Source organism: Camellia sinensis, chromosome 9 (assembly GCF_055761805.1).
Source record: "Camellia sinensis isolate YWXY chromosome 9, ASM5576180v1, whole genome shotgun sequence".
NCBI classification, from domain to species: Eukaryota; Viridiplantae; Streptophyta; class Magnoliopsida; order Ericales; family Theaceae; genus Camellia; species Camellia sinensis.
The window spans coordinates 31,875,701-31,901,535 of NC_138969.1; the positions used below are offsets into that span (position 1 = coordinate 31,875,701).

Here is a 25,835-nt window from a genome sequence, read left to right on the forward strand (position 1 = left end):
AAAAAAATAAAACTAGCCAAGTTGATAAGAGTCTTTTGTAATTTTTATTGTTGTCAGAGTCGATCTTTTCAATTCTTTTTCAAGGCAACAAGTGAATATATATATATGAGTTATTCAAATTTTTTACGAAATATATGAAATATAAATTGAAATTAAAATAATGTGGTAGAAAAATAGTGTAATTCAAATAAAATGATTATGATCCAAATAAGATAAGATAATGTGCTAAAATAATACAACAATGATTCATCCCACTAAAAATATCACCACTAATAGCACTAATGTATTAAAAAAATAAAAAAAATAAAATAAAAATACAACTCCAAGACCAAAACATCACATCATTAATGACGGGACCCACTGCCACCTAATTAGTGGGAGCACTAATTAGTGCTCCCAAGCATTTTTCAAAATAATATGTGTTGTTTTAGCACGTGACAAACAAATCAGATATATATATATATCTATATTTATATCTATATATATAAGAACCGTTTAGCTGTTTGAAGTTCGACTTTTCTTTTCAATTTTGTCCTTTCATTTTGAATAATTTACTAATAATAGCCTATATGTTGAGTGAAGGTTTTTTTGTAATTACGCAAACATTCTTAGTCAATTATATAATAAGTTTTTTTGTAATTAAGAGAATATTCTTGGTCAATCATGAAACATATTTTTTCGTAATTACGCGAACATTCTTGGTTAATTATGAAACATAAATCTTTTATTTTTTAACAAATTACAAATACACTCATAAGATTTGTTTAGAATAAAAATTGGTCCTATAATATTAGAAATCACAACTATCATTTGGTATAAATTTTAATTTAACACAATACTCAGGAAAATAAAAAACCAATTCTCTCATGTAATAATAAATTATCAAAACTGTTTATTGAATATTATTTCTCTTATCATTAAAAATTATTAATTGATTTAATAATTTATTTATTTACAAAATGGTTAACTGAAAAATATTTTTCATATCATTATAAATTGTTAATTTACTTAATGATTTATTTATTAATAAAATTAGTCATTCGTTATGTGACTATGATTTATGTATTAATAAAATTAGTTATTTGTGTATATATATAGATGTATTTTCTTTTGCTTTTTTATTAGTTCAGTGCATTATTTGAGTAGGTTTTTTAAAATAAGAGAATTATTTTAGTAATTGTTTTATGTTTATCTGTTGAGAAAAATTACACACCATAACTTTTTTTTATTATTATAAATTCGAAAGAAATGTTAAAGACTCATAAATTCATTAAAAATGATATGGTAATAAAATTGGACTATATGTCATTAATTGTATAATAAATCAAAAAATGATACATATCATACCACATAATTCTATTATATATCTAATGATTTATTCTATTCAATTTCATTGAATAATATTTTAATTTTTTAAAAATTATCAAAATACAAACCTTCATGGCTCGTGCCGCTTAGCTGCTTGAGGTTCGTCTTCTCTTTCCAATTTTGTCTTTTTATTTTGAATAATTTATTAAGGGTGGCATATATGTTGAGTGAAGGTTTTTTCGTAATTGCGCAAATAGTTTTGGTCAATTATGCAACAGGTTTTTTTGTAATTACGTAAAAATTCTTGATCAATTATGAAATATAAATATTTTATTTTTTAACAAATTACAAGTACATCATAAAGTTTCTTAAAATATGAATCGGTCCTATAATATTAAAAATTACACTAACGTTTACTATAAATTTTAATTTAACACAATACTCAGGGAAAAGAACTATTATCCTATGTAATAATAAATTATCAAAAATTATTTATTGAAAAATATTTATCATATTATTAAAAATTGTTAATTGACTTAATGATTTATTTATTAACAAAATGGTTAACTGAAAAATATTTTTCACATCATTAATTTTTTTTAATTTACTTAATTATTTACTTACTAATAAGATTATGCGAGTATGATTTATGTATTAATAAAATTAGTCATTTGTACATATATGTATTTTCTTCTGTTTCTTTATTAGTTCAGTTAATCATCTTAGTAGTTTTTTTAGATGGAAGAATTATTTTAGTATTTGTTTTATATTTATTTGTTAAAAAAAGTTACACACCATAATTTTTTGTTAGAAATTCCTATAAAATGTTAAAACTCATAAATTCATTCAAAATGATATGATAATAAAATTAGAGTCTACATCATTAAGTATATAATAAATTAAAAATAATACATATAATATTATATAATTCTATCATAATTTAATAATTTATTTTATTCAATATTATAAAATAATATTTTAATTTTTTAAAATTATTAAAATATGAAACTCAAACATAATGTAATAATAATACGGGCATTTTTAAACTAGTCAATACATAAGGAGCTCTTAAATTTTACTAATTTTAATAATTAAAATTATAATTTCTTTTTGTGAATTTATAAATATTTTATAAAATTACCACTGAAACCTAATTTCACATTTAACTCTGGCATGATTGAATTTTTAACAAATTAAAAAATAACACATCTCTTGTTCGTGTGAGGTAAGTTGTAATATTTTAAATTGTAAGGTGTTATTTGATAAAATTAAAAATTAAAAGCTGAAGGTTGAAAATTAAATACTAAAAATTAAATGCTAAATTTATTAAATTGAAAAGCTGCTTCACCAAAAAAAAAAAAAAAAAATCAGTGTTAAATATAAGATCAAATTTAGAACTTATTATTTTTAAATTGTAACTTCTAATTTTTCTGTTGTAATTGCAGCAGCACCCTACAAAGGAATTTATTGAATATTGATGAATTTGTAGCAAAAAAATATTAAATATTTTTCAAAAATATTATGTAACATTATTTATATGATACTCTTGATTAATGAAACTTGTAAAACACACTAATTGAGTCATCTTTATCTCTTAATTACCTAATAAAGGTGAATCTAATTGGTTTTTAAAAAAAGAAGAAAATTTTCAAAAAAGTTTTGAAAGCCAAAAATTTTAATGAAAAATATTTAACTAATTTATTGTTTATATATTTCTACTTAAAATTGAAAATAGTAAAAAAAAAAAAATGTAAAAAACAGCTCTACATGTAGACATTTATCATCCAATATTATTGTACATTAAATTGTAAAAACTTTTTAAAAATCAAGCAATTTTTTATTTTTTTAAGAACTTGTTTCTCTAATATTAAAACTTGTCATGTTTTGCGTAGATCCAAAAACAGAAAATAAAATTAGAAATCATAACAAATATTAAATTAAGTTGTAATTACTATTTTTATAAGAGAAATTTACAATGTGCACTCTTTCAAATGGTGCACATTGTAAAAAAGTTATGATTTTTTATGATGAATATTATGATTGTTTGTGACGTATGTTATGACATTTTATAGTAAAGTTATAAATAATGAATTTATGATGCACACTTTAAAGTTAAGAATGATAATGTTATGATATTTTGTGATTTTGTTATGACACTTTGAGATTTTATTATGACATTTTTCAATGAAAAAAAGTTACTATTTTAATGGTAAAAAAATTATGACATTTTGAATTTAAGTTATAAAATTTTATGAAAAAGTTATGAAAGACATACCATATGCACTTTTTTTAAGGTGCACATGGTAACATCTCTCATATTTATATATTTGCATTCTTATTATAAATAAATGTATAGATATTAGTAATATTATAGTACACACCTCTAAAAGAGTGTGTATCATATATCAATTATAACATTTCGTAACTAACCCCCCAATAAACCATGACTAAAGACTTCAAAAATTGTAGTTGCAGAGCATATAATACCATAAAATTTCCCTATATATCTTTAATTTTCATATTCTATATATAAATATATATTCCCGTGAGAGTTTTATGAAAGATATACTTGACGAAACCTATAATATGAACAATTTTATTTGTTTAATCTTCTACTTCATTCACTTCCAAAATGAATTTTTTTTTTTCAACATAATAATCTCAAATAATATTTAATTAATTGAAATGAAAGCTAAATGTCATTGAATTAAAATCAAATTATTCTTCTTTAACCTCTACTAACTAATTGTTTAACTATATTTTTATTCTATCAAACAAACACTACCTTAAAACAAAAAATAAATTTTAATTAAAAAAAATATGTGCAACTTGCTCGTGCCTTGCATGGACTCCCTACCTGGTATATGTATAAGAATAGCTTTGGTTCCGATGGCTCATCTTTTGTTGCCTATTTTACCCTTAGCTTGTTTTGAAATTTGCTATTTTGCCTTGTAGCTTCGTTGTGAAACAATTTGGGTGTTTTGGAAATTATCTTTAGTTGCCTATTTTGCCCTTAGCTTGTTTTGGAATTTCCCATTTCCCCTTTTAGTTTGGTTAGTGAAATAATTTGGGTGGTGAGATTTTGAAAATTATTTAAGAAATTTTGATTTATTGTTATTAGCTTAATAGTTCAAAAGGAGAGATTTTTTGAATTTTTCAATTTTTTTTTTAAAGTGATTTTAAAGTGATTATTTGTATGATTGTTCGTGAGCAAATTAAAAATACACTCATAAGATTTATTTAAAATATGAATTATCCTTATAATATTATAAATTACAACACAAATACACCCATAACATAACAGAGTTTGAGAGACTCAGAGGATTCATGTTTTTTAGCTGGTACTGTTTGGTATTAGTTGGTATTTAAGCGGAATTGAATTGGATTATGTAGGTACCATTTTGTTTATAAACGGTACGTATCGACAAGTACCGGCTGATATGGTACGAGATTAATAACATTGGTTATATCTATATATCTGTTAATAGAAATATGTTTTGGATATTATTAAAAAAATTAAATTGTAATGAAATGGGTTATTTTCTATGCGATTAAAATTTTGAAAGCCTCTTTGATTATGAAAATTACAAATACCTCATTATTATAATTTGTCATTTAATAGAATTGATAGAAAATAAAATAAAATTCTAATTACTCCCAAGCACAATAATAGAATTATTAAAACTTTTAATTAAAATATATTTTTGAAATCAGTACAAAAATTTAATTCACTTGTTGATTAATTAATGAAATGATTTATTTGATATGCTATTAAAATTTTGAAAGTGTAAGATATAATTTTCAAAAATTAAAATTAGTATATTAAGTAAAACTCAATAGGTGAATTGGTAATTTACCTTAAATAAAACAAGTGCACCGTGTCAAAAGATAAGCATAAAGGAAACCTTTGCTATTGAAAATAAAAAATAAAAAATAAAAAATTAATTTCAAACGATGGTATAAATTAAATTGAATCAAACGACGGTATAAATTTAATAATAAGTATCACTATAAAATAAAAAAAAGAAGAAAAAGTGTTTCTACTCGTCAAACTGAATAAACAAAAGATATCACTTAATTAATTATAATTAAAATGTGTAAACAAAATCAAATATTGTCTAATAAAATAATAATAATAAACATAATAAGCAATTTGAGAAAGAGATTATTGTGAGAAAGAAATATATAACAAAAAAGAAATCTCACAACATAGAATAAATGATGAATTATAAAAAAGAAATCTCACAACATATTTGAAATTGCCAGTCTATCTCTTTGCCAATAAAATCTGAAGCCCATCTCTTGTTAAAAAATTTGAAGTCTATTTGACCAAAAAAAAAATTTGAAGTTTGTTCCCTCCTTATCGTCAGAGTCTATTTGACCAAAAAAAAAAAAATTTGAAGTTTGCTCCCTCCTTGTCGTCAGTATCTATTTATTTATTCCAATATATAAATGAATGCTACCAGTGGTGTTGACATATTTATATATCACTAGTGAGGGGATTGCGTGCAAAGCATGCTAACTGATGTCTATTAAAATGTCCATTAATAAAAAGAGATAATAATATAATTTTGTTAATAAATTTGGTATTTTGGATGAATGGATGAATCATAGATGGTTAAAATGAAATGGAATCTAGAAATTCTCTAGATGTTGATTTATGATTATATATCAATTTTAAGCAGAATATAACAATCCCAATCAAACAATCAAGACAAAGAGACACAACGATTTTACGTGGAAAAAAACTACAATTGGACACCTCCAACTGTGATAAAAAAACCACGGGCAACAGCCACAAAACAATCCACTAAGAAGATTAAAAGGAATTACACAGGTATACTCTCAATTACCTAGCGAATCCACGCCTAATTGAACCAACCTCTATGTGCCTCTTCCAACCCGTCTTCACCTCGGAATTGTCTTTACGATGAGCCACCCCGGAATCCACCAAAGGTTCAGGCTCGAATTCTTCAGAATCCACCGAAGAACAACTCTCTCTTTTGTAGAACAAAACACAACCTTTGATGTACTCTCTTTAAACCATGAGTTGAATACTCAATAAAACATCAAAGAAAAACTCACAAAGTATCCCCAGATATAAACCCTAGAAACCAAAAAGAAGATCTGGAGTAGTTATCCTAAAATCTGACCCAACACGCGAATTTATAGAATCTGTCCCGCGATCTCCGCTCGAGCGCCCAACAGCCCGCTCGAGCGGCTTCAGCAAAATATGCGCAAAATATAACAGAGGTCCGCTCGAGCGCCAGAAAGCCTGCTCGAGCGCAAAATCACACATCTCAGTACTTTTGCAGGCGACCAAAACTGCTGGAACTAGGAATTCTCTGCTCGAGCGCGGGTATGTCCGCTCGAGCGGACAGGCAATTTTGAATGCATTTTTGCATTTTGCCTCGGGGGCGCTGCCCCTCGACCCCGCCGTGGCGCTGCCCCGGACCCGCCAAGGGGCGCTGCCCCCTCGACCCCCGCGAGCTGACCGGGCAGCTCGATCCCTGGCATAATCAGCGAAGTGGCAATATTGAAAGCATTAGCATCACAAACTTCTCTGAAAGGAACAATTCGGGTTGGATTCGCATCTTAAACACTCATAGCCTCACTGAAATAAAAGTGCGAAAATAAATACAACTGAAAGGAGTTTTGTCAAACGGGATTGCCAAGAATAAAACCTAACAATGGACTATTAAATGTGACAACAAATGAGGGGCATCTTGCATTCATGTTACTTATTTGTATAAATCTGCAGCTATGGGAGGAAGACAAGGACTTCGCATGTTTTGAGGTCTACATGTGGAAAGTTTAATAGCTTTCGAGATACAACAAGAACTTGAAGTTTGTGATTTGTAAAAAGAATCAACGCACATCATATTTTTTTGATTTTCAAAATAATACTATAAAAATTAAGTTCAAGCTATTCATGCAGGAAGAGAATGGGAGTTGTAGTAGTAAGTGGGTTAGTATCCATTATAAGTAATATTGGATAATTTACTTTCATAAGCAGTAAGAACCAAACCAAACCAAAAGTAATATTGAGTTGTGTCTAGCACATTGTAGTTCCAAACAGGCAACAACAAAAATATGTTACAAACCAAACCACTTAAGCCATACCAAACCAAAAACTATGTCACATTGTAGTAACCTATTACAAAAATATTATAGTGTAGAGTGTTCTTTCTAGAGAGATTTTGTAGAGGGTACACTTGTTGCAGCAGAAATATCAGAAGCAAAATTTGTACCAACAGCAGCAGTTGAAATATCAGAAGCAACATTTGTACCAACAGTTGATGGAAATAGTTCTTTCTTTGCCTTGGGTTCTATTTGGACAGATTGTCGATGTGGTTTTGAAGAAAGAGTTATGATGGAGGGTTCTGCATCATCATTGTTCACTGATGTGATGACATGTTGAAGCATTACTTGTCCACGGAACTGATATTGGCGAGGCTTTAGTTGAATAATGTGATATTTTGGCACATTCAATTTTGAAAGGGCTTCATTTGAAACTTTTCCATCCTGCATAATATATGTAGAATATTTTAAAAATTGGGAAGAAAAATAGTGAATTTGAAGATGAAGCATGTTGATTTATTTGACCTGTGTTGTATGCTTCATTAGGTCAGTAGATGAAATTGAAAAGAACTTTTCTGCATGATCCTGGAATATTGTTGCCATTATTGAACTTGAATTATCTTTGAGTTCAACTTGGAATTTGAATCTGTTTGTTTGTAGTAAATTATATGTTAGTTTTATTAAATATAAAACATTAGTTATATTAAAAGGTGTAGGGTTCGTTTGTTGTTACCTCGGTTCTGCAATGACTTCTTTTTTTTTTTTTTACAGTGGAAACAGTCGAAAAGAGTTTGATATTTTGCATTTATGGATTTGTAGCAATTGTTGCAGCTCATGTACCAAAAAGATTGATCAAGTGAGGTGATGGACATAGTTGCTTTGACCTAGTACATTTTCTAGTAACAGGTGATTAGCAATGGTTACTAATGATATATTTAAGATGCTTAAAGAGTAGAAGAATATGTATGAAGCTTACTGCATTTGGAGAAGATGGAATGCTGCTGATGGAAATGATTTTATCTACTTTAGGACTTGGAGTTGTGATGTTTCGAACATGAGTTTCAAGTGGAGAAGGTAAAGTTCTAATGACTTCTTCATTTTGGATGCACCTACATCAATTTATTTTGATATTAGTGTTTGTGAGAAATTATTATTTGAATTAAAGTATTTGAATTAGATGGTACCAATTGTGAAGTTGGTGTGCAGCTTTGAAGTTAGGGTTGAGCACAAAAGCTGATGTTGGTTTTGTTGATAATGATTGTCCTGTAAAAAATAAATTAAAAAAAATATGTTTTATATATTTTTAATATTAAGTATAATGTGGTAAGATTATAATTACCGCGAAATGATGAGACTTTAAGCCTGACTGCAATTAAAGTTGGGAATGATTGAGCAATGGCTTGCAATGTCTCTCCTTCATTCGTGACAAATTGACCCCATAAAGTTAAAACTATTCAGCTTGCTTGTTTTTATTTTTCAGAAAACACTTTTCAGAAAATTCTACATTCTTATTTTTCGTGTTTTTTTGTTTTTACTGATTTTTTTTAATATTTTAAGCAATTTTTTTTACTCTTTAGACACACCTAACATAAATATACCTAAAAAGTAAAAAAATTGTAAAAAAAAAATATTTTAAAAATTCACTAAATACCAAAAATACAAAAAAAAAAAATACAAGAATTTAGTACATTTTTTGTATTTTTATGTATTTATTAATTTTTTAAAATATTTTTTCACAAATTTTTTACTTTTTAAATACATCTAACTAAGGTGCATCTAAAATAGTAAAAAAAAATGTTTAAAATTTAAAAAATATTCACTAAAAAGAAAAGAATATGAAAATAAAAAAACTCAGTTTTTAAAAAATTTAATCCAAAAAACTCAAACCAAACACATTGATTGGCATTAACCTGCTACAATTAAGAGAATTTGTTAGTATTGAAATCAAGTTATACTAAACGCAAGTATACAAAATACTTACTATTCATTAATGAGTACAATTTCTTGTGCAGTTGTGGTTCCATTTTCTGTTGTGATTGTTTTTGGTGGCTTAATTTGAACAACTGCTGCAAGAATATCTGTTATAGATACAAAAACAATAAGAGTATGTAATGAAAAAGTAAGTTGATAATTATTTGTGTTGATCTAAGAAAATTACCTATGGATGATGTTTCATTGCCAAGATGGTCAGAGAATTCATTGAATGGTACGAAGTGATATGTTGGGGCATTGTTATCTTCATTACTGTTTTCAACATCTTGAATAAGTGTGCTGACAATGATTGTCCATTGCCATTGCCATGATTGTGGTGTGATACGGTATTTTTCTTGTAGCAACTTCACAGCAGCATTTGACACATAGTATGAGTTAAAAACTTTGAAGGTATCTTGGAACTGTTCTATTTGATCTTCATAAAGTATAGCTTGAACTTGGGTACCCTATACAAGTGATCTTCATAAAGTATAGCTTGAACTTGTGTACCCTATACAAGTGGTATGTATAACAGAAGTTAATGAGGCAGTGGATTATGTAATTATGAATTAAATGAAAATTGTTATTGTTAAGAACCTAAAAAATGAATATGGTAAATATGGTATATATTTTAAAATAAGAATTTCAAAGTGTAACCTCTACATCAGCCAAAATGAGCCTTTAATATCTTGTTGAGCCTGTTTTTGGGATTCGTGGATTCCACTTTTCCAAAACACGAATCTTTGCAGTCCATTGTTTAGTTGTGCTAGTTATTTTCTTGATAGGTGTTATTTCTTCATTCATCCTGCAAAATTTGTTGTAAGAAACAATTTAACAAGAATTTAATACAAGGATAATAGATAATTATAATAAATACAAATAAAATTAAAATTACATTACATAAGAGGAAATTTACCAAAAATTTACAACAAAAAAATGAATTATATACAGCCTGCAAGTGTTAGTAGTTCTTCATAAACAACATTTTTTGTGGTATTGTTATCCAAAGCATGTTGATTTGTTGGCGGAATGAGAACTTTAACATCTGCAACAATTGTAGCTCGCGATAGAGCAACATAAAGTTGTCCATGGGAGAATACTGGCTCTCGTAGATAAAGACCTACTTTTTGTAATGTTTGGCCTTGCGCTTTATTTATTGTCATGGCAAAACATAACTTTACTGGGAATTGTGTTCTAGTAAACTGAACTGGGTATTTTTGTTGATCTGAGGGTTGCTATAATAACCCCGACCTCCGATTAATGCTAAACCATGATTATTTATGCCTAACAGTAATTTAGAAGGAGTTCAGAATTAAATTGCATATGTATTGCATTATCTTTGTGTTTTTATCTGTTTGCCATAAAATGATCTGTTCATGTTTTATGTTTTAAACTGCAAATTGAAGGCCTTATCAGCGGCCGAATCCGAAACTGATTAGTGTTTTGTGTTAATTATAATTAATGTGATTTTATGGTAAATTTAGTTGAAATTTGATTTGGTATGATTAAATTGGATTAAATAATGCTAAATCACATTAGTTGAGTACTTACATGTTTGCCACTTAGTGGGCCACCTTTACAAACTTGTGTGGGACTTAATTCACACCCTTGAGGCATCATTTCTTCATCCATATCTCAGACCAAACCGTGAGAGTGAGAGAAGAGTAGGAGAAAATTTATTCAACAAGAATTTTGCTTGATCTTTGGAGATTTGAAGGAAACTTGGAAGATTTGAGCTTAGAGATTTCACCTTCTCCATTGTGAATTTAAGATTAATTCTTGCATGGTTCATGGAAGATTAGAGTTTAAAGTCAAGAATTGGTTGAAAATGTTGAATTAAGGCTTAAATCATGCATGCATGTTCATCTCTTAGCATTTTGAAGTGTCTTCATGGAAGTTCTTGCATGCAAGCCCATATTCTAGCCTTAGTCCATGAATTCATCATGATTTTGAGCTCAATCTTACATTTGGTCATGTTTTAGAGCATTGGATTTAAAATGAACACTTGCATGTTAAGCTTTTGTTTTGTTCTTGAAGTTCTATTTGAAATTGTGTTTAATTGATTCACCTTTGGGTTTTGATTTTACAAATTGATCTTTGAAACATCTTATACTATGGCCCCGTTTGTTTTGGGAGATAGAATGGAGGGGATTGATAGTGAGGGATTAATAGTGAGTGGATTGTTAGTGAGGGGATTAATAGTGAGGGGATTGATAGTGAGTGGATTAATAGTGAGGAATTGTTAAATTATTTTTATATAAAATAATAAAACAAATAAAAAAATATAAAAAAATAAACATTATATTCAAAAAAAAATCCCAATATATAAAAAATAAAAAAATTTCTAATCCCCTCACTATTTTTCTAATACCATCTCTATCTCCTCCTTACCAATCCCCCTTCCTCTTCCTTACTAATACCAAGGGATTACTAGTCCCCTCCCTATCTCTCAAAACAAACACCCCATTCTCAATCCCCTCCTCACTATCAAAACCCATCCCCTCCCCATAACCCCAAACAAATGGGGCCTATGAGTTTACAAGTGTTTTCTAGAAAATGGGCCCAAGAGGTCGAGTTTTGAGGTGTTGAATGCTTGGTTTGAGGTTGGGAGGCAAATCTGGAAATTCTAGAATTTAGCTTCCTCGCTCGAGCGAAGGATTCCACGCTCGAGCGACCATCGTTTGTTCAAAGCTTCGCTTGAGCGAAGGAATAGTGGCTCGAGCGTAAATTGCAAGCTCTCAGGTTTTTGGTGCACACAGACGCACGCTCGAGCGACGAGACCTACGCTCGAGCGAAGAGCTGTGTCTCACACTCGAGCGAGCATCGAGCGGGCATCGAGCGTAAAATTTCAACAACCAGTACTTTTGCATTTTTATAGACTGCTTGAGCGAAGGAGTCTACGCTCAAGCGACCCCTCTGTTTTGACAAGCTCACTCGAGCGAAGAAAGTTACGCTCGAGCGAGGCCCCTGTTTTCAGCAACTTTTGAAAAATGTTTTCCAAGGCATCTTTGCATCCTCATTCCATCCTAGGCATTCATAGGCCATGTTTAAAACTCTATAGTAAGGATTTAAGGTTAGAAACACACTACGAACCAACGACGTAAGTTTTGTGCAATTAGAATGTGTGTTTCAAGTGTGTGTCCGTTATTTGTTATGTAGGCCACGTGCCGCGTATCGTGTGATCAATCTGCTCCGTCTGTCTGTTTCAAGGCCAACTGTGAGTAATAATTTAGTAAAGTTATGTTCAAACTGTATCTACTTTCTGTGTGATAAAACAAGGTCTGTTTTCCGAAATGATATGTTCTGTACAATGAATGATTGTTCAATTTATGACATGTACTCGTGACATCCTTAGAATCATGTGATATCTGTTAGCTGTTACCCGGTATCGAAGGTTCCTTTATGGAACTTATTTCTGTCTGCACTCTGTTACCCGTACCGGAGGCCCTGCCACGGGGGCTCAGCTTCTGTTCTGTTCTGTTGCCCGGATCCAGAGGTTCCTTTATGGAACTAGTTATTCGTAACCTTACGTGTATACGTTCTGTTTTGTTCTGTTTATGCTAATAGATGTATCACGTAAACTTAATCATGACTTATGATTTCTGTCTGTATATGAATTTGATACAAATCTGAATTATGATTTCTGAATCTGTACGAACTCATTCATTGAAACCCTTTACTCTGTTATTATTCACTGGGCTTTCGCTCAGTTTATATTATGTATGTAGGTGAGCTGGCACATGACTAGGGCCAGAGTTGACGGCCTTCTGTTTTGTTTTTGTCAGCTAACTGTTGTGCCTCTCGAGGAGGTTCCGAATGAAGCCTAATGCCATGGCTGTTTTTTTGTATTCATGCTAGTCTTTGTGTATGCTCTGTAAAGTCAGGTCTTGGGAAGTACATTCTGTAAATGCCTTGTAAATATTGTGTATCTGGACTTGTATGTTTATGTGTATATAAATAAGTTTTGAAATGTTCTGTCCCATGTACGTTATCACAGCTCATTGGGCCTTGTCTAATTTGTATTATTGCTTTCGCAACCCCTTATTATTTGCTAATCTGTTCAGAGGCCTTTAGTAATCCACGGATTACTGGCCGGTTACGGTGCCAAACCTATAGGGGCGGGTTTGGGTCGTGACAGAGTGGTATCAAAGCACGTGTTCTACCGCACACACAGGTCCGTATGAGCTTAGGATGTCTTAGTAAGAGTAAGGGGCATTCCATCTGCATGTGTGAGTGTGTGGTAATCTAAATGAACATGAAAACTGAATATAAATTTGAATCAAATGAATTGAAGGAAACGAATAAGATTATGCCTGTGTTTATTATCATTTGATGTCTGTATAGTAAGATGGAGAATGCAAGGGGAAGTGGTGAAAGTGAATCTTCAGAGGCTCGCATGGGCCGAATGGAACAGATGTTAGCAGCATTGACTGAAACCTTGACACAACAACAGAGACAACAACCTTTGCCCCCTCTGCCTCCACCAGCACAAGCTGAGGCAGATAATAATGACATCATCAATCTGACACAGAAATTCATGAAAATGAAACCGCCAACGTTCTATGGTGGAATTGAACCTTTGAAAGCTGAGATATGGTTGCTTGAGATGGAAAAATTGTATAAAGTATTTTCTTGTTCTGAAACTCAGAAAGTCCTCATAACCACCTACACTCTGAAAGATGAAGCCCGCAGGTGGTGGTTACTGATCCGAAGTGGCAATGGAAATATGACATGGGCACAGTTTAATGCTATCTTCTACGACAAGTATTTTCCCCATTGTTTTAGGGATCGGAAAGTGTTTGAATTTCAGGAACTCAAACAGGGAAGAATGTCTGTAGTAGAATATGAAGCTAAATTCATCGCATTGGCACGGTTTGCTCCACATATGGTGGATACCAATTACAAGAAAGCACGAAAGTTTGAAGGTGGATTGGATCTAGACGTGTTTGATCGAGTAGGCGCCCTGAAATTGCCTACTTATGTGGAAGTTCTAGACAGAGCCTTAGTGGCAGAGGCCACCCTAGCCGCCATGAAACAAAGTAAAGCCCCAGCAACTACAACAACTGAGTGGAGAGGAAAAGATCCGGGTTTGGTTTTAAAAGAGGTCGGTCCTTTGTCAGTAAGAAGCACAACACAGGGACTTTGAACAGCTCGAGTCAGAGAAGTGGGTCTATTCCGGTCTGTTCTGATTGTGGTAAAAGGCACAGGGGTGTGTGTTATCGAACGTCCGGTACGTGTTTCCGGTGTGGCCAGCAAGGTCATGTAGTGAAAGATTGCCCGCTCAGGTCTGAGACTACTAGCCGTCCTGCAGCAAGTTCAGCGGGATCCGTTTCTGTGGCCAAAACCAATGCCAAAGCCAATACTAGGAAAGAACCTCTGAGACAAGGCCGAGTGTTTGCCTTAGTGCCCGGTGACGTACCGAACACCTATACTGTGGTGTCAGGTACACTCTCTATATGTTCTCAAAATGCATGTGTACTGATAGATTCTGGTTCTACACATTCCTTTGTATCGCATGTTTTTTCTCGAAAATTGACTAGACTATTAGAACTTATGACCTATGTATTATCTGTGTCTACGCCGTCTGGGGATTCTATGATGTGTGCTCATGTTTATCCAGCATGTGATGTTATGATTGGTGATATGATGTTATATGTGGACTTGTTACCCTTGGACATTAATCATTGTGATTGTATTTTGGGGATGGACTGGTTGACTAAATACTGTGCTACCATTGACTGTGCAAATAAAACTGTTGTGTTTAGACCACTGGGTATGCCTGAATTTACTTTTATTGGGAATGGGGTAGTTCCTCCCCCATATTTGATTTCGGCTATGAAAGCTGTAAAACTCCTTAAGAAGGGATGTAGGGGTTATCTGTGTTGTATACTGACTGCACCATCTGACAGTACTACTATAGAAACAATCCTTGTTGCTTGTGAATTTCCCGATGTGTTTCCGACTGACTTACCTGGGGACTTAGTTGATAGAGAAATTGAATTCACTGTTGAGGTGTTTCCGGGGACACAACCTATTTCCAAGAGTCCCTATAGAATGTCTACCTTTGAATTGAAAGAATTGAAAACCCAACTTCAGGAACTATTAGATAAAAAATTTATCCGTCTGAGTACTTCACCTTGGGGTGCTCCAGTTTTGTTTGTTAAAAAAAAGGATGGATCTTTAAGATTGTGTATAGACTACCGAGAACTGAACAAAGTAACAATCAAGAATAAATACCCTTTGTGCCGAATAGATGACTTGTTTGATCAACTTCAGGGTGCCCAAGTGTTTTCCAAAATTGACCTCAGGTCCGGGTATCATCAATTAAAGCTTAGAGATGAGGACGTAGAGAAAACTGCATTCTGAACTAGATATGGACATTATGAATTTTTAGTAATGCCGTTTGGGATGACCAATGCAGCTGCAGCTTTCATGGATCTTATGAATAGGGTGTTTAAATCATATCTAGATGATTTTATTGTTGTATTTATTGATGACATTTTGATTTATTCTAAAGACAGGAAAGAACATGAGAACCATCTGAGAACCACCTTACAGATTTTGAGAGAAAAGAAATTGTATGCTAAATTGTCCAAGTGTGAATTCTGGCTTGACAGTGTGACATTTTTGGGACATGTAATCAACAAGGATGGAGTTTCTGTTGACCCTCAGAAAATTGAAACTGTCGTGGATTGGCCTAGACCGACAAATGTGACAGAAGTCTGAAGTTTTCTGGGACTTGTAGGTTACTACCAGAGGTTTGTGAAAGACTTTTCCTAGCTTGCCATGCCATTGACTCAATTAACTCAGAAAAATATGCCATTTGACTGGAATGAACAAAGAGAGGCAACTTTCCAAGAGTTGAAAACCAGGTTAGTGACTGCACCAATCTTAACCTTGCCTAATGGTACTGATGGGTTTCAAGTGTACAGTGATGCTTCCTATAAAGGCCTGGGGGTGTGTACTAATGCAAAACGGAAGGGTGATTGCCTATGCTTCTAGACAACTTCGACCTCATGAAAAGAATAACCCAACACATGATCTGGAATTAGTGGCTGTGGTGTTTGCTTTGAAAATATGGCGTCACTATTTGTATGGGGTAACTTGCGAGGTGTATACAGACCATAAAAGTTTGAAATATTTCTTCACCCAAAAGGAATTAAACATGAGACAGAGACGATGGTTTGAACTAATCAAGGATTATGATTTGCAAATCTTGTATCATCCAGGAAAGGCTAATACCGTAGCAGATGCCTTGAGCTGAAAATCCAGTGCGAATTTGTCATGTTTGCTATCCAACCGAAAAGAATTGTTGACTGACCTAGAACAAGATGGGCTATTAACTGCTATTGCCGCTCAACCTACAATTCTTTGACAAGATCAAACAGAAACAGTGCGAGAATGAATACTTGAAAAAGATCACGGAGGAATTTGATTCAAAGCCGAGGCCAGGATTTGTGTTTGAGAATGATGTGCTGAAATTTCAGAACCGTCTTTGTGTGCCCGATTGTTATGATTTGAGGAAACGTGTTATGACCGAAGCTCACAGTAGTAAATTTGCTATGCATCCGGGGAACATGAAGATGTATCATAATTTGAAACAAAATTTTTGGTGGCCTGGAATGAAAAAGAGTATTGCCGATTTCGTGGCTAGATGTCTACATTGCCAACAGGTTAAAGCTGAACACCAACGACCCATTGGTTTGCTACAACCACTCCCAATACCGGAATGGAAATGGGAGCACATTACCATGGACTTCATTGTGGGATTGCCTCGTTTTTCTCGAGGTATGGACTCTATCTGGGTTATAGTTGACCGTTTAACTAAATCTGCCCATTTTCTGCCTGTCAAAACTATTTATAACGCTAATAAATTGGCCAATATCTATATGACTGAAATTGTGAGATTGTATGGAATGCCAGTATCTATTGTGTCTGACAGGGACTCAAAGTTTGTATCGAGATTTTGGCAGAGTTCGCAACAGGCTTTGGGGACTGAATTGAGACTGAGCAGTGCCTATCACCTACAGACAGATGGCCAAACTGAACAAACGAACCAAACTCTGGAGGATATGCTCAGAATGTGTGTGTTAGACTTCTAAGGGAATTGGGAGACCTACTTGCCATTAGCTGAATTTGTGTACAACAACAGTTACCATTCAAGCATTAGAATGGCTCCTTACGAAGCTTTATATGGAAGAAAATGTCGTTCTCCGATATGTTGGGGCTGAAGCAGGTGATAGACCTTTGTTGGGACCGGAACTTGTGCAAGAAACAACCGAGAATGTGAAACTGATACAGCAGCGTCTGAAAACTGCACAGAGTCGGCAAAAGAGCTATGCCGATGTTCGAAGAAGAGTGAGGGAATATGAAGTTAGGGACCACATGTTCATAAAGGTGACCCCGATGAAGGGTCAAACTCGGTTTGGTGTTAAGGGAAAATTGGCGCCAAGATATTTTGGACCTTATGAAGTCCTCGAAAAGATCAATCCGGTATCGTATCGGGTATCCTTACCTCCAGTAATGGAACACATGCATAACGTCTTTCATATATCGATGCTACGAGAATATTTGAGGGATTCACTCCACGTCATCGAACCGACACATGTGCTTTTGAAAGATGACTACACTTATGAGGAAAGACATATCCAGATTGTGAATCGCCGGATCAAAAATTTAAGAAATAAAGAAATACCGTTGGTGAAAGTGGATTGGCAAAACCACGGAGGAACTTATGCAACCTGAGAAACCGAGGAAGACATGATGAAGAGATATCCAGATTTGTTCCCATTGGACCCAATGTTGATTTCGAATGAAGGTAATTCGAGTTTGGAGGACCAAACTCTTTTAAGGAGGAAAGACTGTAATAACCTCGACCTCCAATTAATGCTAAACCATGATTATTTATGCCTAACAGTAATTTAGAAGGAGTTCGGAATTAAATTGCATATGTATTGCATTATCTTTGTGTTCTCATCTGTTTGCCATAAAATGATCTGTTCATGTTTTATGTTTTAAACTGCAAATTGAAGGTCTTATCGGCGGCCGAATCTGAAACTGATTAGTGTTTTGTGTTAATTAGAATTAATGTGATTTTATGGTAAATTTAGTTGAAATTTGATTTGGTATGATTAAATTGGATTAAATAATGCTAAATGACATTAGTTGAGTATTTACACGTTTGCCACTTAGTGGGCCACCTTTACAAACTTGTGTGGGACTTAATTCACACCCTTGAGGCATCATTTCTTCATCCATATCTCAGACCAAACCGTGAGAGTGAGAGAAGAGTAGGAGAAAATTTATTCAACAAGAATTTTGCTTGATCTTTGGAGATTTGAAGGAAACTTGGAAGATTTGAGCTTCTACACTTAGAATTCAAGACCTAAGGTAGAGATTTCACCTTCTCCATTGTGAATTTAAGATTAATTCTTGCATGGTTCATGGAAGATTAGAGTTTAAAGTCAAGAATTGGTTGAAAATGTTGAATTAAGGCTTAAATCATGCATGCATGTTCATCTCTTAGCATTTTGAAGTGTCTTCATGGAAGTTCTTGCATACAAGCTCATATTCTAGCCTTAGTCCATGAATTCATCATGATTTTGAGCTCAATCTTACATTTGGTCATGTTTTAGAGCATTGGATTTAAAATGAACACTTGCATGTTAAGCTCTTGTTTTGTTCTTGAAGTTCTATTTGAAATTGTGTTTAATTGACTCACCTTTGGGCTTTGATTTTACAAATTGATCTTTGAAACATCTTATACTATGAGTTTACAAGTGTTTTCTAGAAAATGGGCCCAAGAGGTCGAGTTTTGAGGTGTTGAATGCTTGGTTTGAGCTTGGGAGGCAAATTTGAAAATTCCAGAATTTGGCTTCCTCGCTCGAGCGACCATCGTTTGTTCAGAGCTTTGCTTGAGCGAAGGAATGGTGGCTCGAGTGTAAATTGCAAGCTCTCAGGTTTTTGGTGCACGTAGACGCATGCTCGAGCGACGAGACCTACACTCAAGCGAAGAGCTGTGACTCACGCTCAAGCGAGCATCGAGCGGGCATCGAGCATAAAATTTCAACAACCAGTACTTTTGCATTTTTACAGACCGCTTGAGCGAAGGAGTCTACGCTCGAGCGACCCCTCTATTTTGACAAGCTCGCTCGAGCGAAGAAAGCCATGCTCGAGCGAGACCCCTGTTTTCAGCAACTTTTGAAAAATGTTTTCCAAAGCATCTTTGCATCCTCATTCCATCCTAGGCATTCATAGGCCATGTTTAAAACTCTATAGTAAGGATTTAAGGTTAGAAACACACTACGAACCAACGACGTAAGTTTTGTGCAATTAGAATGTGTGTTTCAAGTGTGTGTCCATTATTTGTTATGTAGGTCACGTGCCGCGTATCGTGTGATCAATCTGCTCCGTCTGTTTGTTTCAAGGCCAACTGTGAGTAATAATTTAGTAAAGTTATGTTCAAACTGTATCTACTTTCTGTGTGATAAAACAAGGTCTGTTTTCCGAAATGATATGTTCTGTACAATGAATGATTGTTCAATTTTTGACATGTACTCGTGACATCCTTAGAATCATGTGATATCTGTTAGCTGTTACCCGGTATCGAAGGTTCCTTTATGGAACTTATTTCTGTCTGCACTCTGTTACCCGTACCGGAGGCCCTGTCACGGGGGCTCAGCTTCTGTTCTGTTCTGTTGCCCGGATCCAGAGGTTCCTTTATGGAACTGGTTATTCGTAACCTTACGTGTATACGTTCTGTTTTGTTCTGTTCTGTTCTGTTTATGCTAATAGATGTATCACGTAAACCTAATCATGACTTATGATTTCTGTCTGTATATGAGTTTGATACAAATCTGAATTATGATTTCTGAATCTGTACGAACTTATTCATTGAAACCCTTTACTCTATTATTATTCACTGGGCTTTAGCTCACAGTTTATATTATGTATGTAGGTGAGTCGGCACATGACCAGGGCCAGAGTTGACGACCTTCTGTTCTATTTTTGTCAGCCAACTATTGTGCCTCCCGAGGAGGTTCCGAACGAAGCCTAATGCCATGGCTGTTTTTTTGTATTCATGCTGGTCTTTGTGTATGCTCTGTAAAGTCAGGTCTTGGGAAGTACATTTTGTAAATGCCTTGTAAATATTATGTATCTAGACTGGCATGTTTATGTGTATATAAATAAGTTTTGAAATGTTCTGTCCCATGTACGTTATCACAGCTCATTGGATCTTATCTATTTTGTATTATTACTTCCGCAGCCCCTTATTATTTGCTAATCTGTTCAGAGGCCTTTAGTAATCCACGGATTACTGGCCGGTTACGGTGCTAAACCTATAGGGGCGGGTTTGGGTCATGACAGTTGCAATGGTATTTGTGGTATGAAAACCATTTGTCCTTTCCGATCCCCAACAACAATTTCAGCACAAATGATGAAATCTTTGAGATCTCGACAAATAAGTCGCGTTCCATTACACAAGCCTATTGAAGGATCTATGTTTCTTAAAGTTATGATCGGACTATTGATTTTCAATTCTAAATGATGAGGTGGGAGACCATTTGGTTCAAGAGAATTCAAGAAGTCTTCATATTGTCCTTGATCATTTGGATCGTTTGTCTTGTCGATGCTTGTATATAATCTACCTTTTGTTGGGAATTGTTTGATCAACAAATCATTTATTTCTTGTACACAATCATTTTTTGGAGTGAGCACAACATAATTAATCATTGAAATTGGATCTTTTGAGTAGTTCTTGAGATTTGGAAAGACAATTTGAATCAAGTCTTTGATAGAATTTTCAGCATTTGAAAAATTGTTAGAAATTATCATAGATGCTGGTATTTTGATTTTGTTTTGATCATTGACTGATTCAGATCCATTGCCAATGCGCAATGAGTAATTGCTGAAGGAAGGATCATGCCTTGCTCGCATATTTTCAGTCAACTTTATTTTCTCAACAGATTTCCATAATTCTGAATTGACCGAGCTAGCATCAATTGAATCATATTTTGTTCCTTTGGGAATGACTGGTAGTATTTGTCGAAAATCACCACCCAAAACTACAACTTTGCCTCCAAAGAGTAACTCTGACTCATTGATATCTTTTAGCATATCATTCAATGCCTTAATGTTTTGTCTCTTGGCCATGGGTGCCTCATCCCAAATGATTAGTTTTGCCGTTCTCAAAAGATTTGCAAGCCCATTTTGTTTACCTATGTTACAAGATTTATATGTATCAACATCTATAGGTATTTTGAAACGAGAATGGGCCGTGCGCCCTCCTAGGAGAATAGAGGTTGCTACTCCAGATGTTGCTGTTGCAAGAGCAATGTAATTCTTGGATCTAATTGCTGCCAACAATGCCTTGTATAAAAAGGTCTTACCAGTGCCTCCAGGACCATTTATGAAAAAACACCCTTGATTTCCTAAGAAGACCCTATTTAAGGTTTTGTCAAATACTACTTTTTGTTCCGAGGATAATAGAGAAATAGACTGGTAATCAGCTTCAGAAACAACAATATTCATTTCTTCTTCAATTTCGCAACAGGTATCTTGATTATCAGATGAAAGCACGTTGTTAGAGCAAATATTGAAATCTTTGATATCTTTGCTCATTGATTGAAGAGTTGAATTTATGCTTTGTAGAACTTTTTTGAAAATTTCTTGTTTTGAAAGATTTGTTGTTTTGGCATAATCCTCTGCCATGTAGTCTTTGAATTTTTCCCACAACTGCTTTGGATTATTAGGAGCACAATGAATGAGAATGGTTGCAAACAATCTTCTTAGAGAGTAAGGCATTTGGTAAGAGATTGCTTCTTCCAAGCATTGTTCAAGATTGTTGTCTGATTGTAAGAGACCATAGAGAAGGGCAGCTTCTCGAAAAGTTTTTGCTTTTCTTCCATTTATGGTTCTCAAAGATTCAAATGATGTAGGCCCTCTAATGTTGTTTAGAAGGAACCTAAGGCAATATCTTTCACCTTGTGCAGGATGTGCTGTGACAATGCACCCAATAACATTGTCCTTTTTTCGCTCAGTCCACATTCTATCTTGTTGCCACCAAACAAAATGTTCAGGGAATTCCTTATATAAATATTTTCCAAGCTTTGCCTTTTCATTTGACTTGTTCATCAAAAAGAATTCAGTCAACATTGTTTTTGAACGGATGGGATTATTTAACACATAATTTAGGTCATCTGAAGGATTGAAAGTAACAAATTGTTGGTGTTCAAGGTGGATTTGAAGATGGATTACTGATGGGTATATGTCATTCAAAGAGAATGCGTAAATTCTCCACATTGCCTCTGGAGGTGAAATCCATCTTGCGGACTGAAATTGTCGAATTTCATCTATGATTTCTGATTGATTTTCTTGAACAATATGGAATGCAATTTTATCATGGCCTTTGTAAATATACTTGTACAAATATTTGACAGCTTTGATTGTTGAACAAATTTCCACATTAATGTGGCAATCATATTTGGCAAGAAGATATGGATTGTACGGAACTACCCAATGGTTATCCAAAATTTGCCCTCTAATTTTCACTTGATTACCATCAGCACGACGCTTGTATATTGGGTATGAGTCTTTGGAAGATCTTGTTATAGGTTCAAAATTTTTGGGATAATGATTTTTGCATTTTCCATTCTTCAGGCAAATGTTGTTTAGATTCATTTCACCATAAGGTCCATGCATCATGTGTTTCACCACCATAGAAAACAAATGAGGACGTTTTTTTTTTTATCAAGAAGTTCAGCAGATACGATTGAATCATAAGTATCAGGAGATAAAGGCTTTTGTCTAGGTACTAGAATTAACAATAGAAGCATATGTGGAAGACCTCTCTTTTGAAATTCAATGACATAGACATATGCAACGACTTTTCCAAAGATTTGATGTTTTATGATGTCATCCTTCAGTTGTTCCATTTTTGCTCTAAAAACACGAGAGGTTAAATCTGGTCTATTTTGAGCTTCCTCATTAGGTCCTAACTCAGCTTTAATCTCTGGCCATGCTGGATTACAAGTCATTGTAAGAAAGATATCAGGTTTGCCAAATCGCTGGACCAAAGCCATTGCATCAACATATCGACGTCTAAGATCTCTTGGACTACCTATGAATGACGGTGGTAGTATAATCCTGTGACCAATCTTTGAACCTCTACCTTCACCTGTTGTGACACTGTCTATGATTCCTTGATACAAATCAGCCCTAATTTCTCTTTGTTTGTTTTGAAAGAACTGAAGTCTAGATGTTTCAATCTTGACATACATATCAACACAATACTGTTGAAAGAGACAACCAGAGCGGAGTAAGATTGAAGAATCATTGGGTCGTATTTGAAGCTTGTAGCAGTAGTATTCACGACAAGAAATGGTAGTTTTCTTATTCTTTTGTTTCTGAAACACTGAAATATTTTTTTTTTTAGTTAGGAGTAAAATTTTTTTAATACTATTTAATTGATAAGGAGAGGATCTATTTATCTTGGGCTTCTTTTATGAGAAGGTCTAAAGCAGTAGTAGCTTGATGAACACTAAGAATAGATTGTTGATGGCATGTGATTTTTGTTTGGTTTTTGTCAACTCTCCCAATACCATAATGCCATCCAGATTCACCATATGGAAATAACAATGGATATTGTAATGGGTCATAACATCCAAAATACCATTGAACTTTTTCACTATGACCAGAAACTTGATGAACAACAATATCTCTTGAGATTTCTTTGGTTAAGACATCATTTTCAGACCAAATTGCTGCCACTTGTGAGGCTGAAGGTTGATTGTAGACTCTCTGATCTAACGATACATCAGATCTAATAATAAATGATCTATGTGTTCTAATCTCCTAAAGAAGATTGAATATGGATTCAGATGTGAAATCTTTATGAGCCTTTCAAGAATAACAGGATTTAGCTTTTCTGAAGATTTCATTCTATTTTGGATTTCATGATCAGTGTCATAAAAGTAGAGCTATAGATGACTAAGATTTTCATCAGAAGATGTAAGCTCATTAATGAAGTGATAAACTTGACCTTGTATCCTGAATGTATAGATTCCTTTATTTCTTCGACACAATTCCTTGTCATATTTGACTCCAAAAGATGTGAAAGCAAAGCAATTGTTATATGTTCGAACATAGGTACGAAATTCTTTTACTTCCTCAGAGTTAGATGTATATAACTAGTCAAGTTCTGGAGGACAGTTACTGGAAACCAAAGAGACTTGTCCACCCATACAACAAAAGCTATTAGGCTCAAGGTAAAACTTTTTCGCACCACAGAAATTGCAAGGTCTTTGTAGTGGTAAGATAGGGGGTTGAGTTGGAATGCCGTCTGTTTTTTTGTTAGAAGCCTTCCATATTCGCGAACTACAATTTTCTATGAAGCGGAAGATAAAATTTTGTTATTTAGAAAGTTAAGCAAAGAAATTAATTTGTAAAGAATTTAAATTTAGAATCAACATGCATCAGGTTTTGAGCGATGATTTGTTCCGGAAGTGGAACCTATGAAAATTAATTTGTGTTAATGTTAGATTTGTTGCTATAATTCTATTAGATGATTTATATAAAAGGAATAAGATTCAAACCTGTTTCATAAATACCGAAATAACTTATGTGGGATTTCCCTCTGTTGTCATGACACGTAACAAAGCCGGTTTGAACAGTTGAAACATGATTTCCTAATAAAAATAAGAAGAAAAAGAAAGAAACTAAATGAAATGTTTATCATATGATTTTAAAATTACTATGTTATTATGTAATCACGTTCAATATTTTTTGTTATCAGTTACCTTTACGCAATTGTTGCTGATTTGAGTTGCTCCCTTGAATCAATAAATCTTTATTTTTTGTTGATGATGTGCGTTTCCTTTTTTTTATCTTGACGGTTGTCTATGGAATGTACCAGTAATTAATTTGGAAAATATGTTAGATTTACAAGAGATGATATTTTTTGAAGCTAAGATTAGTAGTAAGATAACTAATGTTGATTTAAATCTAATGTTGATTTAAAGGAAAAATCAATACCAACAGAGTTTTCAGCTTGCGAAAGTAGATATTGTTTCTTTTTAGCATATGCCTCTCACAGTCTTCTATTTTTTGCAAGTCTTTGTTTTTCTGTAAGCAGAGGAATAAAGTATACATGTAAAAGGTTAGTATTTTAATATTCTTTTCTTTTATATAAGTTATGGGTAAATATGTGTAGAACGAATGTTTGAACAGGAGTTAAAAGTTTTAAAGTAAATTGTTTTGTACTTTCAACTAAAGATTGATCTGCATCTTCCTAGTCGGCACATAATCTTCGTTTTCGCATTTTTGCATTATACAGCTACATACTAAAACTACATAAAAGAAGTTTATGTTTGTATTAATAGAACAAATTGATTGTATTGAGCTATGCCCTATGTTTAACAATACTATTTATGTGGAAAAACATTAAATGGTACTAATTGACATATTTATATCATAAT

General features: G+C 33.3%; 1 protein-coding gene across 1 annotated transcript; it reads right to left on the reverse strand.

The window, feature by feature from the left end:
- Positions 1 to 20,718: 20,718 nt before the first annotated feature.
- LOC114265604 (uncharacterized) lies at positions 20,719 to 23,639 on the reverse strand. The gene is made up of 2 exons (XM_082888886.1): positions 23,130 to 23,639; positions 20,719 to 23,013 (listed from the first exon to the last, which is right to left on the reverse strand). Exons 1-2 carry the CDS (start codon positions 23,637 to 23,639, stop codon positions 20,719 to 20,721), a joined length of 2,805 nt encoding a protein of 934 aa, XP_082745012.1.
- Positions 23,640 to 25,835: the final 2,196 nt, after the last annotated feature.